Here is a 13,235-nt window from a genome sequence, read left to right on the forward strand (position 1 = left end):
AAGTGAAAACAGTACTAAATCAAGCGTGGTTTACTGGAACTTTCTCTGACATGTAGCTGCTGCCTGTGAAGTCAGCTGTATTACTTCAGCAGCGTATCAGATTTATCACCAGCAGCATTCCCTTCAGAGGCAAAGAGTTTGCGATGAATCATCTTCTCATTTGTTTCAGCACTTAAAGACTTGTTTGCTCATTGGCTCAAAACCAACATCCTATGATAAACATCTTAAGAACAGTACTTTGTTCTTTAACACGGAGAAGTCAAAGCACATGCCTTGCTGCAATGGGTTACAAAATGTTGATTAATGCCATAACATTGAAAAGATGTTAATTTCAGGTACAAAATCAGGTTTTACAAACTTCAAAACCTTTTAACATGTATATTAGTTCTGCTATTGGCTGACATGTCATGTTATAACTACCATAAAGAACCCTTTTTGTGAATATGTGTATTGAAGATTAACTTGGCCTTTTACTCATAATTTCTCCTACCACCCATCTTCTGCAGACTTGAAAGGTGGCTTCAAAAATAAACTGTTCAGAGTTTAAACAAACAAACAAAAAATCAACAAAAATGGTTAATTTAATACAATTAGATTTCAATAGGTGTCATTCTTCAAAGGAAAAATAGAAAAAAAGATCTACAGAAAGCTTTGAAACAGCTCCATAGAGGAGTGTTAACAGAAAAATCAATTTGCAATGATCTCAGCTGGCTCCTAATGCAATTTAGTGGTCACTTCCAGGAAAATGGGCAACATTAACATTAGCTAGAAGCAACAGCCCAAAATGTTCAGCAACTGACACATGACAACCCTTTTTTTTTTTTTTTTTTTTTTTTGTATGTTGTAAGAAGGCTAATGTTAGACATTTATGGTCATCTAAGCTTCAGTCAAAGCGTTTTTTAACCTGCATTATATGGATATCTAAAAACCCATTCTAAGTTGATCTGCTGAATATGCAAAAATGAAGGGTTTCCTGTTTTTTATCAGTTTTTTATCATGTCTTTGTAGGATTCGTAGGGTTTAATGTAGCCTATTTTCTATATCCACCATCACAATTCTATATAAATGGTCCAAATTGTCCATCAAATATTCATTAGTGTACTTCAACTCAATTTAATTCATTTATTTATATGGTGCCAATTCACAACATGTCATATCAAGGCGCATTACAAAATCAATTAAATCACATCATAGAGAGAAAAGTTTTGAAATGGGGAAATGGGGCAGGTGCCTCTTGAACCAACGGCCGAGGTGTATGAATCTTCATTGGCGCAGACAGAGCGTCTGCATATTGAATCTTGAGACGTCAATATCAAGTCATTGCTGCAATATTTTAGCAGCACTTGCATAGATTCCATGGAATCCTGAAGCTGCAAGGCTGGAACCACTTTCTTGACATATATAGAAAAGCCATGTAGGCCTGGTTTACCAGTCTGTTCGATGTGCAGAGGAAGATGATGTCTGATCATTATGTATTTGTATGCCTCTTACAAGACAGGCACACAAAAACAAGTGTTGTATAAGTTAGTTTGCATTATGTAATAATGAAATACAAACTTATACAATAATAATGAAAGAAATGAAAGACTGGTCTTTAACTGTGTTATATTTCATACAGAAGTATTTTTCTTTAAAAAGAAACAAAAAAATGAATTAGCAAATCCATAATTCCTAATAAAGAGTCTTGAGTTTCCTTTTTATATTGTTTTGACCTTATACCTTTTTGCAAGACAGCTTACAGATGTAGAAACATGTGCTTCTTAAGAGTTCTTTAAATGCAGGACCTGCCATGTAACATCTAGAGTAATATGTGGTCTGATGTCCTATTACTGGTATCAAGATTTTTTTTTTCTAGAATCCATGCAGTTCGGAATGCATTCATGCTGAATGCATGCTAAGGGCGTGACTTCCGACACTTAACAGAAACCATTCAAGTATGCAGGGGGCGGCTTTTACATACTCTAAGGTTATATCTGTGTGGAGCATTGCCTGAAGTTAGTTAAACATATTGGATCCACTGCAGCCTTGCTGAATTTGACAAATTACTTCTGTTCAAGAAAAAAAGATACATACAATTCAGAGCATCATCGTATTGCCACAAGCTAGATGGTGGTTTTGCAGTTGCATTTTTAGCACCTTTCCAAAGTAACACAGTTTCCTTAAAGCATCCCATAAAAAGCTTCCAGTGGAGCTGTACCGTTCATGTGTAAGTTAAAGTAAACAGGAGAAATGCAGTCACAGTCTGGTATATGCTGGTTAAGAGAACATCCCTTGTGTCTGTGGTGGTTCTGTACTTGCTTTTTTAAAACAACTGTCAGTCATACACAGGTTAGTTATAGTATGTTTAAATGTTGTTTTTTTGAACCCAGGAACATAAAACATAGCTTTATTTTTATATGTAAGGACATTTGTGTGTGGACTTGTCATGTTTCCGCTAATCAGGTTTCCTGTTTTCATCAAAGCTCTTCCTGCTGCATCCAAATGAGGGAGGAAAAAAATTATTCTGATCACAGTGTGAGCTTTAAACTCCTCCCCCAACCTAATCACCAGCTTTACTACTCCCCCCAGCTCCACTTTTAAACTTCACCACCATAACTGTGATGTTGTCAGGGCAGCCGCGGTAGAACGACTGGAGGACAATACTCTTGGCACCAAAGTGAGGCTCATCCAGGCGCTCGCGGACAAAGCGCACTGCTTCCTCGTTACTAAAAGCATCCCAGAGACCATCAGAGGCTAGGATCATAAACTCGGGCTGCAGTTTGTCCAGGTCAAAGGTCATTATATCTGGGTCGGGAATGACCACGTTGAGGTTCTTGAGAGGGTAGTCGCCAAGGGAGCGCGACATAGCCAGGATTCCCTGAACTCTCCAGGATCCATTAAAACTGATGAAGCCTCCTGCAAGCAAACATTTTTGCAAGGTTGTATATAGTTAGATATCTGCTAAAAGGGATATGAATATTGTATGAGGGACAAGAACAAAAAATAAAAGTGACAGAACAAAAATTAAATATGAAAATAAATACATATAAGAATATAAAATAAACATATAACCCTATAAAAAAAAATAAATAAAAAATAAAAAAACATATATATATATATATATATATATACACACAAATGGCTGCATAAATGAATAAATCTAAAAATAAATTCATATATAATCAAAATATAACAATGAACAAATAAATAAATAAACATAACATAATTAAATACATAAATACAAATACACATATAATTGTATAAATAAATATAAAACAAATACATATATAAATTATAAAGTCTCCTTTTTATGTATATATACATTTATTCTATGGATGAAACTATTAATCGGATTAATCTTGATTAATCATGATTAATCGATTATTAAAATAATCCTCAAATAATTTAGTAATCAACCAACGGTTAACTGGAGTTTAGAGACTGTACTTGCCAGTACAGCAGTAATTACAGCAAAATTAAGGAACCTTTGGCTATCCTATTATTAATTGATTATTTGAAAAAATAATCATTAGCTGCAGCCCTAATTTATTCATTTATTTATTTCTACTTTTTTTTTTTTTATTTATGTCTACATTCATTTATTTCTACTTTTATATATTTATTACCACATTAGTTTCTGTATTTCCGCATTTCTGTCTCCATATGTTAATGAGGTGGGTGGTTCTAACATTGTCTTCAGCATGATTGGCAAACTGGGAGAGTCACACAGAAGCAAACAGTTCCTACAAGGAGGCAGGGGAGATGGAGAGGAGGCTTCTGTTTGCTTCTTCCAGTTCAATAATCATGCTGAAGACGATTGTTAAAACCACCCGCCTCATCAACATATGGAGAATTCAGAAATAAATGTGGGAAGAAAAAAGTAAAAGTAGAAACAAATGCATATAGAAATTAAATAAATAAATTTCTTAATACACAAAAAAGAAAATACACAAATAAATATGTGGAAAAAAATAGAAAAATAAAAGTAAAAAAATCTTCTTAAATAGCCTCTTCCATGACCAAAACATATCCATATATTTATTCATTTATTTATATATATATATATATATATATACATTTTTTTATATAATTATTTTTATACAATAATATATGTTTTTTATGTATTCATATGTCTATTAATTTATTTTCATATTCATTTTTGGTTTTTTTCACTCTTTGTCTCTCATAATATTAAATTAATGACTATGACTAAGATTGAGCGTATAGCTGTTTAAAAACCCATTTAAATAACATAATACATAGCATAGCTTTTATACATACATAATATATTAATCTGTAGGAAAAAATATCTCCAAAAAGCAATAAACTTGCAGAATTAATGTAGCCATGGTGTAAGTTAAGAATCAATTTTAAATCAAACATACTAGGTGTACAAAATTAGCTGTAAAATTTGCGATTAACTGCAAGGAACTTTTTATGTCCATAATAAAACTAATAATATTACATATTCCAAGATAGAGCAATACATATTTCAGTGAGGTATTAGTGTAGTGCAACGTTCTTCAATTCCAGTCCTGCAGTCTGGTGTCCTGCACCGTTTAGATGTATTTCTTCTTCAACACACCTGCATCAAATAACATCATTGGGACTCTGGTAAACTGGGTGTCATACTGAGAAGGCAAAAACTCCATTTAAAACTATGTGTGTGGAAGCAGAGATACATCTAAAAGGGGCAGGACACCAAAACCTCAAGGACTGAATCCAAGACCCCTGGTGTGGTATCTGGTTTTGATGCAGTGTAACCGCACGCTGTGTCGGCTTTTCCCTACAGATGGCAGCAAAGACTCCTAAAGTCAGAGGGACGGGTGGTGCAGTTGATTATCTTGGATGCATTGCAGTACTGTCTCAGCATATACCTGCCCTCTTGATCCTCTTGCGCTCTTTAAGTTGATATGGCTTGTGGTCATGTGACAATGCAACAGCATTCCCATCTTTGTCGCATAACACCCCGCGGGAGTCTCCAACGTTGGCCACAGTGAGCTCTCTGTCTGACAGCAGCGCCATCAGGCATGTTGTACCTGAATGGGTAATGGAAGGGAAATAACAACAAAACAAAATATGCTGAAAATCACATCTTCTGTCCTTAACAATCACAATGTATAAAATGTGTTTGTTTAAATCTACTAAGTGGAAACATATGTGTTTGTCTAAATTACCGTGGATGCACACAGAGTAAAATCTAAATGCAAATATAGTTTTAGATAACATTTAGATTTAATACTCTAATTAAAACCAATACATTTAGATTTAATAAGGCCGTCAGTTGGATTGTCCATTTAAAAGTCAAATGAAGTACTTTGTAAAAGGTTTCATTCCCCTTAATCTTCTCACATTTCAGTTTACAACCACATTTCTGATTAATCCATTTTTATTTGATGTCATAGACATAGGGCATATTTAGTAGAAGGAAAAGCATGTAAGATTTTCACATTTTTTAAAATCAAAAATAGGAAAAAAATTTAATTTTTTTCACTTGTTTTTTTATTCTTATTTTTAAACTTAATCTGTTTGCTTATTTAAAAATATATAGAAAAGTACTTTTCTATGACAAGATGTGTTTTGCATGTAAACCAAAAGATCCAGTTATTTATTTATTTATTTATATTATTTATTTATTATTTTAAAATTAAAACATTGCACATATACTTATCCACTACTTTGTGTTCTGTCACAAAAATATCTAAATAAAACACATTGTGACCACAATATGGGAAAAAATGTAAGAATATAAATACTTTTAAAATATGATTTAGAATCAGATACCAAACATCACATTAAAAAGTCTTTTTTTGAGGTTCAGTTTTGATCAAAATGTATATTATATTTATTTGATTAGAGCTACAGGGCTTATGCTGACTACTAATATTACCTGTTCTGTCATGATGTTTACAATCACAGTAAAAACTTTCACTGTAACTTTGAGCACACCTATTTCTAAAGCAGTAGATTGTAAATTTCATCCCACTAACAGATTATTTGATGCTGTTTCTCTGACTCATAAATAAATGTTCAGTAGTATACCGTTATGCAATTGGGCCATTCGATGATGTCATGTTTATCAATTATGTAATAGAAAATGAAAAATGTTATAAGTTAGCTTTCAGGTGGATCATATAAAGGCTTATCATCAGCATAATTATGATGTTTTTCTAAACAAAAAATAGCATTAGTGTGTTTACTTTAAGGCTTGATAAACAGTATAACTGGACTTATTGTAATCAGTATTACTATTATTATTATTCTCCATCCCTGTTCATTTATCCGCTTCTTAACACCCCCCACCCCGCTGACCTGCTTCATCATGGTTTGTGGAGAGCTTGTCCAGCATCTCCCGATCCACGGCCAGGATGCGCTGCTCCAGAATGCTGGCGTAAGACACAGCGCTCTCCCTCTTCTCCCTCTCAAAGGCCTGCAGCTGCTGCCTCAGAGACTCTGGCAGGTGGGCCTTCGCATAGTCAGCTGCAGCCTAGGGATGACAGGAAGCCAGAGCAACACAAACAGACCCACAGTGGTGATTAGACACATAAAAAGAAAATGAAAGCACACAGAGGTGTTCTACTTCCACAGTGACTGTCTGTTATTTCCGAAATGCCATTAAGGTGTTTAAAATATTCATAAACAGGAAGGAAGTTTGTTTAGCTTATACTCTAGCTTGCCATGTTAGACTCTCAATTTCTCCCTGCACAAAAGAAAAGCTTTCAGCTGCTAGTATCAATGTGACAAGTTCTTCTAAGACAATAGATTGTCACAATCTTTGCACTGATGACTGGATTAATTGTTAATTTCATTCACCTGTCCAATTCTGCCCAGTTTCTCATTACCTCTCATCTTATCCACCTGCTCCTGCCTCTATTTAAGCTGCTTGCATCCAGTCATCAGCGGCAGATTATTATTGTTCTCTCTAGCCAGTGGTGAGAGTTTTTTTTAGAGTACCTTGATGTTTCTGATTTTCTGATCCTGACCTGTTCTGCCTCTCAACCACTAAGCTTGCCTGTTCCCATCTGAAAGTTTTGCCTGAATTGTCTTTAGACCCCTGGATCTCTAAGCCTGCCTGTTCTTGTTCTGATTTGTTTACCTGACCTGGCTTTGGAATCCTGGATCTCTAAGCCTGCCTGTTCCTGTTCTGATCTGTTTGCCTGACTGGGCTTTGGATTCCTGGACCTCTGAGCCTGCCTGTTCCTGTTCTGATCTCTTTGTCTGACTAGTCTTCGAACTCCTGCTTGTTTCTCCAGTGCTGCAGCATCTGGGACACTGAGCAGCACCCACAGCATCTTGTTGGCAGCCTAGCAGCTGGATTCTAGCTCATTCTCTGGGCATGGACTTAACTTGTAAACCAGGTTAGTGACTCACATTCATAATCTTCCTCCAGTAGATTTACATGATCACTAACCACTAAACTCTTCAGAGTTTTCTTCCTCAGAGGTCCTAGCTGCTGCTACTCTGATCTGCCAGTTTTAAATAAACTTTTTAAAAGTTATTTCACTGTCTGTCTAGTCTGAATATTGGGTCCCTCTGTTCTGAGTCATTACACAGATTCTAACAACCATTCAAACAACCATATTACATGCATCACCATTCTTAAATCATTTTCCACTTTCAGAATAAAAACTTATCTTGACTAGTCAGGGCAAAATTTAGCGGAGCTACAATGTTAGCAATCAAAACATCCTCTCAACATTGTTTTTGTCAAGCTCAAAGAGCAACAAGCTTTCCTCAATGTAGCGTTTATTGATAAGCACAGATTTAATTTTTAACAACTATACAAAAACGCTGTTTGTCATGTAACATTGTAAATCTGCTGCAGCACCGCTGTACAAAGAGCAGGAGAGGTATTTACCAGAGATTCAGGAATGGCAGATAAAGCAAAATCCTCCTTAAAATGGGGGAGAAATCATCCCTCTGCACCGCTCCCTTTGCCATCCTTCCTGTTGAAGGGGTACATGCGCATAATCCAATTGGATAGAGTGGCCCACTTTGAGATGGGATGAGTAAAAGAGCTTTAAGTGCAGTTTTCCATTTGCAGCAAACAGCAGAAAAAAAACTGCAGGATTAATGTAGCAGCAAATCTCTTTAATAGCCAAAGATTTTACTGCTGCTGTATTTAATTAGTCAATGTGAAATATGGGAGCTGCAGTATTAAAAGTGGACTCATGCGTAGCCAGGGTTTCTTGCTGACATCACTGTTATAATAAAATGTCTTTGCACCTCTCTCAATGTATAGGTATAATTCTGATGTAGAAGCCTTGTAAAAAGATGAGTCTGTTTCCACAGCATTAGTCTCTGTAAATCAAGTCTTGAAAGCAGCAGCAGCTTGTGCTGACTTTCATTTTCAGGGCCCCAACTCATTCAACGAGCCACACAGAAAGAAACAGACACGTCTAAGATATCTTCTGCTTATTTTCAAGACTGGAACACAAGGGGATGTATATTCTGTCCATATATGGCCATAGCTCTGCATCAGAATGACTTCATTTACAGAAACCTTTGTACATTCACTGTAAATCCAAAGCAAAGTCATATATTCATGTTAAAAAAAGGATTACAGGGAAAAATATATAGAGAAAAAGTTGGACAAACAATGAAAGGATATAGGAAAGTGCATAAAAAAAGGAAAACAAACTAAGCAACAGAGGGCATAATGACAGAATGATAGTGGGGAGGGTAGAACTGATAAGAACTACAAATATTATTTTAGAGGACTAAAATAAACAAAGAGGTCTACACAAGTAAACACCAGCTACCCTGATTTTGTTGCCATAGTTTGTCAACGTCATGCTTCTGACTCTTTAATTCCTTAGAAACCAAACAAAATACTGTTTAAAGGGGTGCATTTTCAATATTTCTTAAAGTAAGGTTTTAAATTGTTTTTTGAAAGCATATATAAAGTGTAGATATTAATAAATATGCTTTTCTGTACAACAAATGCACAACAAACAAGCTGTTGTCTGCAACATGTTGCTATGAAGCCAGAATGGTCTCTCGGGACACTTCATTAATAATGTTGGCTAGAATGAAGAGAAGCAAGTGTTTTTAAGTATACATAAAATACAAAAATATATCTTATCAGTCGTTGCTGGGGTTTTTTATGGAGTAATTGCATTGAATTTACAAAACAGAATGACACTTTAGATTTTAGATCTATTTTCCTTGTCATTAGTCTGAAAAATATTTTATATTTTATTATTTTCCACAAATATCAGCATTCTATTAGAAAATACCTATCCTCAATTCTTCAAGAGTTTATTATCATTTTATTACCTCCAAATAAAAATAAAAACAATTTCTTTAATATTACGACACATTTCCTATTGTACATATTTTTCAAAGTTAGAGGCTGATTTTTTTTAAAAGGCCTTTTAACAAGTTTTATCTTGCTAAACTTTTATAATCCTCTGGATTGTAAAAGTTGTAAACTCTTGGGCTAAAGAGAAACTCTTATCCCCTACCCTTTTTATCAGTTGGTCGATGTATCATAGCTACACAGAAATAAGTTGTGATAGCTGCAAAACTTTGATGGGAAAGTTTCTTCTAAAAAAAGGAAACTAAAACTTTCGAGATCAGATAGATGTTTATACATGAAATCAGATGAAGCATGAATGATTTAATAAACCATTGCCTGAGGTTCTACACACGGTTTCAGCTTCCTTCGTTTTAATTATTTACCTTTTCTCAGTCCCTGTTTGCTCTCCTCCACTCACTGCAAAATACTGAAATCTAAGTAAGTATTTTTTTCTTAAAATTAGTGCATTTGTTCTTGAATTGAGAATGTAAGTGAGACACTTTGCCGATAGAACAAGACAATTTAAATTCTAAATAAGAAAAAATAACTGCATTGTCTTATTTCAAGAGCATTTTATCTAATTATCTTATTTCAAAAGTAAAAATACTAATTCCATTGGCAAATCATCTTATTTACCTACTCAAATTAACGATAAATACACTTCATTTTATTCATCTCTTGATCATTTTTGCAGTGCTGTTGTTCATAAATCCCAAATAAACTCACCTAAAATCAACGTCATTCTCCACTCTTCCCTCAGCATTTAACCCCATTGGTGTCTTTGCTCTTAGCTGGTTCCTCCAGCATGCTTAATGCTCCACCAAGCTCATCCCAAGGTCCTGACTGCATTTTAGCCTTCCTCTCATCCAACAAAACATGAGTAGACATGCTTTTTCTTTAATCAATGTGAAATAGCATTCCATATCCCTTATTTTTTTAATGCAACCTTTTCAGCAAAAAAAAAAAAAAGTAAAAACTAGAGTTCCTGCCAGCCTCGACATGTATTTTAGGCCAATATAAATATATATGCACATGTCGAGGCTGACAGAATTCATAGTTTTAATGTTTGAGAAGTCTTAAACTACAACCTCTCAGTGACAGATGGTGTCTGCGACAAGAAGTAGTCAGGCTCAGCATGAGAAAACACTGACCCTTGACAGGAGAGGGAGTGAATGAGGGACCAAGAGCACACATGCACACAATGAAACCCACACAGCACACAAAACTCATTGTTATTAGCTTCAAGTCAACTCCCAGAGCGCAAGATGTAGTAAGAGCACAGGCGTAACTTTCTGAGGGACTGATGTGGACACGTCCCCGCCAATAATTTCAATACATAGACTTTGGCTCTCAGCAATATGTGGGAGAATTTTCTACATTTGATTTAGCCACTTTTGAAGAAGGATAATCACTCATGTAGATGAAAGGGAAAACATCCATCAATCCATCAATCCAAAGATGGATTGATGGATGAATGAATGAATGAAACTGAAATCGTGTACATACTAGGGAGGCATGATATATTGCTGTTGGCATCGGAAACAGCCGTTCCTCCTTTTATCTATAAATTAATGTCTAACTATCCATAAATATCAATATATTTCTGTTCTTTTGTGTTCTCAACAATAGGAAAGCATAAATATATATTTTAACTCATTTTTAGAACATTTAAACCCTATTGAAGCATTTGTGTCGAATAACTGTAAGTCCATCATCAGCCACCACCCTTAAAGTGTCCCCACCATGGGTGGTTCTAGAAAGGAACCAACGGGGACCAGTGCCCCTGTAGATCACGTCCTGTTATGGTCCCTGTACTGAAGACATAATACTCAAATAAATTCTAATGATGATATGCGCTGTAACAGACATAGTTACTGATAGGTGCTTTGGATCTATTTAATTTTTTTCTTTACAAACTCTGTTTTTTCTAATTATTTAAAAGCAATAAGGTGATAGCTTCACTGGTATTGAGATAGGTAGGATCCCAGTTTTCTTCTGCTAAATGTTTTTTCAAAACAAATTGCTCAAATTTTTACAGCGGAATTTATCATTTTTTCTTGAGTTCTAATTCTGATTCTATAAAAAAAACTGTCATTTTACCTTAAATTATGTCAAAAATTCCTAAATTATGAATGTATATTGACCTAATAAGGCATAGAATTTTAATTACCGTAAACCTAATTGAATAAAAGTTTCACTTCATGCAGCCATCTTAATATATTTAAACCCCTTGCACTGTTTTTTATTTCATGCTTTTCTCTGCCCCCATGAAAACACGCTGGCCCCCTCCTGGCCCCCTGAAACATTTGGTCTAGAACCGCCACTGGTCCCCACCAACTTTCATCACAAAGTTACACCCTTGATTGAGAATGTGTTAACAAGCCTACAAGATAATGTTAATACAGAATAAAAACTGAGATATTATTTTAAATGAATCAAATAAAAAAAATGAACCAGTTAATACATTCTATTTAAATTGAGCTGTGTGAGAATAAAGGTTTGCAATTCATTATTTTTTTTAACCCCCTATTCGCATTAAAATGTTAAGTGTGCAATTATGATTACTTATTTTTATTTTTTTCACATGCATGTGTGTTGTTCTAAATGAACTTTAATAGCCGCAGTATCTCTGCCCGCATGAACTCACTGCAGCAGCTGTAATAAAACCAATGCGCCTGTGGTGCTGAAGTACCTCTCCGCCGTGGCCGTCGAATATCCCGAATATAGACGGGTGGCTCTTGTTGGTGATGTCGGTGAGCACCTCGAAGCGGTCCTCCATGTGGTCCCTCCTGCCCTGTATGGAGTACACGGCTACGTTATTATTCTTGAACTCCCACGTCTTGGAGAACTCCGCATCCAGGACGCTGAGGCCTCCCAGGCGCTCATTCTGCATCATCTCCGCCACTTTCCCCTTCACCATCTTCACGGCATCCCGGCTGGACTTGACGATGGTTTTCACCTCGTCGGTGTGAAAGAAGTAGCTCCACAGCGCCAGACTGATGCACAACAAGAACAACGTCTCCGGCCTGAGGAGAAAATAGCGCATGATCCGACCCAGAAGAGACAGGAGCGTCATTGTGTCTCCTATCATCACACGCAACCGAGCTGCAGTCTCTGCTACCCCCCTCCTCTTTTGGCACAGTTCACTCCATCCGCTTCTGGAAGCTGGAAAGTGATCGATTTAGTGTCACGATGAGGGAGAAAAGCCGGATTTAGACTTTAGGAAAGGCTCCTCAGAGGGCTGCCCTCTCCAGCTTTACGCATCTGAGCTCTGATCGCATCCAGACTCAAGGAGGAGAAACAGCAGAGCACTGATGGTCCTATCCTCGGCCCCCTGAACAGCTGCTGGAGGGCTGAGCTGATCTCCCGCATCCCATTATTGAAAGTTTCTGGGTTAAACCATAAACGGAGAGCGACTTTAGAGTCTTAATGCTGTGACTTGGAAGTGTCCTCCTTTTTTCGCTCTTGACCCCCTTTTTTCTTAAATGTGTTTTCAGTCTCCACATCAATAGATTTTCTTTTCTACCCGCACGCCTCCATTCTTGAGAAATAAGGACAAAACCGGAAATGGGTTGTTTATTAAATAAGACAAAACAATCTGACAGAGGTGCAATGTGGTCTGTGCAAAGATTTGCGGGGATGCCCTTATTTTGAAAGTCTGAACAGGAAGCGCTTATTGCAAAAGTGAACTTTACCATAAATTCACTGCGTTGCAGAGTGCGCAGCTGCGAACTCAAGAAAAACCCTGAACAAAAGGCAGATAATAAGAATGATAAAACCCTGTAACGTCATCCCTTATGTGAAACAACTGCAGCTCATTAGCCAGAAATTATTTATAAGGGTGGCCAGACAATAACCAATGTAGGGAAGACGACTAGGGCCACTGAAAAAAAAAGTTAACTGATTATTTTATTTTATTTCAGTTTAATGGAAATAAAATATTATTATATTATAT

General features: G+C 36.1%; 1 protein-coding gene across 2 annotated transcripts; it reads right to left on the minus strand.

The window, feature by feature from the left end:
• Positions 1-1,437: 1,437 nt before the first annotated feature.
• Positions 1,438-12,833, minus strand: LOC107083781 (protein phosphatase 1L). Of its 2 annotated transcripts, XM_015373243.1 has the most exons (5): positions 12,198-12,833; positions 11,973-12,074; positions 6,292-6,466; positions 4,857-5,018; positions 1,438-2,895 (listed from the first exon to the last, which is right to left on the minus strand). In XM_015373243.1, the coding sequence occupies exons 1-5, from the start codon at positions 12,369-12,371 to the stop codon at positions 2,540-2,542; spliced, it is 969 nt and encodes a 322-aa protein (XP_015228729.1). In that variant the 5' UTR covers positions 12,372-12,833; the 3' UTR covers positions 1,438-2,539. The 2 variants fall into 2 exon arrangements, with proteins under 2 accessions (XP_015228729.1, XP_015228728.1); XM_015373242.1 differs by having other exon boundaries at positions 11,973-12,832.
• Positions 12,834-13,235: the final 402 nt, after the last annotated feature.

This window comes from Cyprinodon variegatus, unplaced genomic scaffold, assembly GCF_000732505.1.
Source record: "Cyprinodon variegatus isolate N-32 unplaced genomic scaffold, C_variegatus-1.0 Scaffold83, whole genome shotgun sequence".
Lineage (NCBI taxonomy): Eukaryota > Metazoa > Chordata > Actinopteri > Cyprinodontiformes > Cyprinodontidae > Cyprinodon > Cyprinodon variegatus.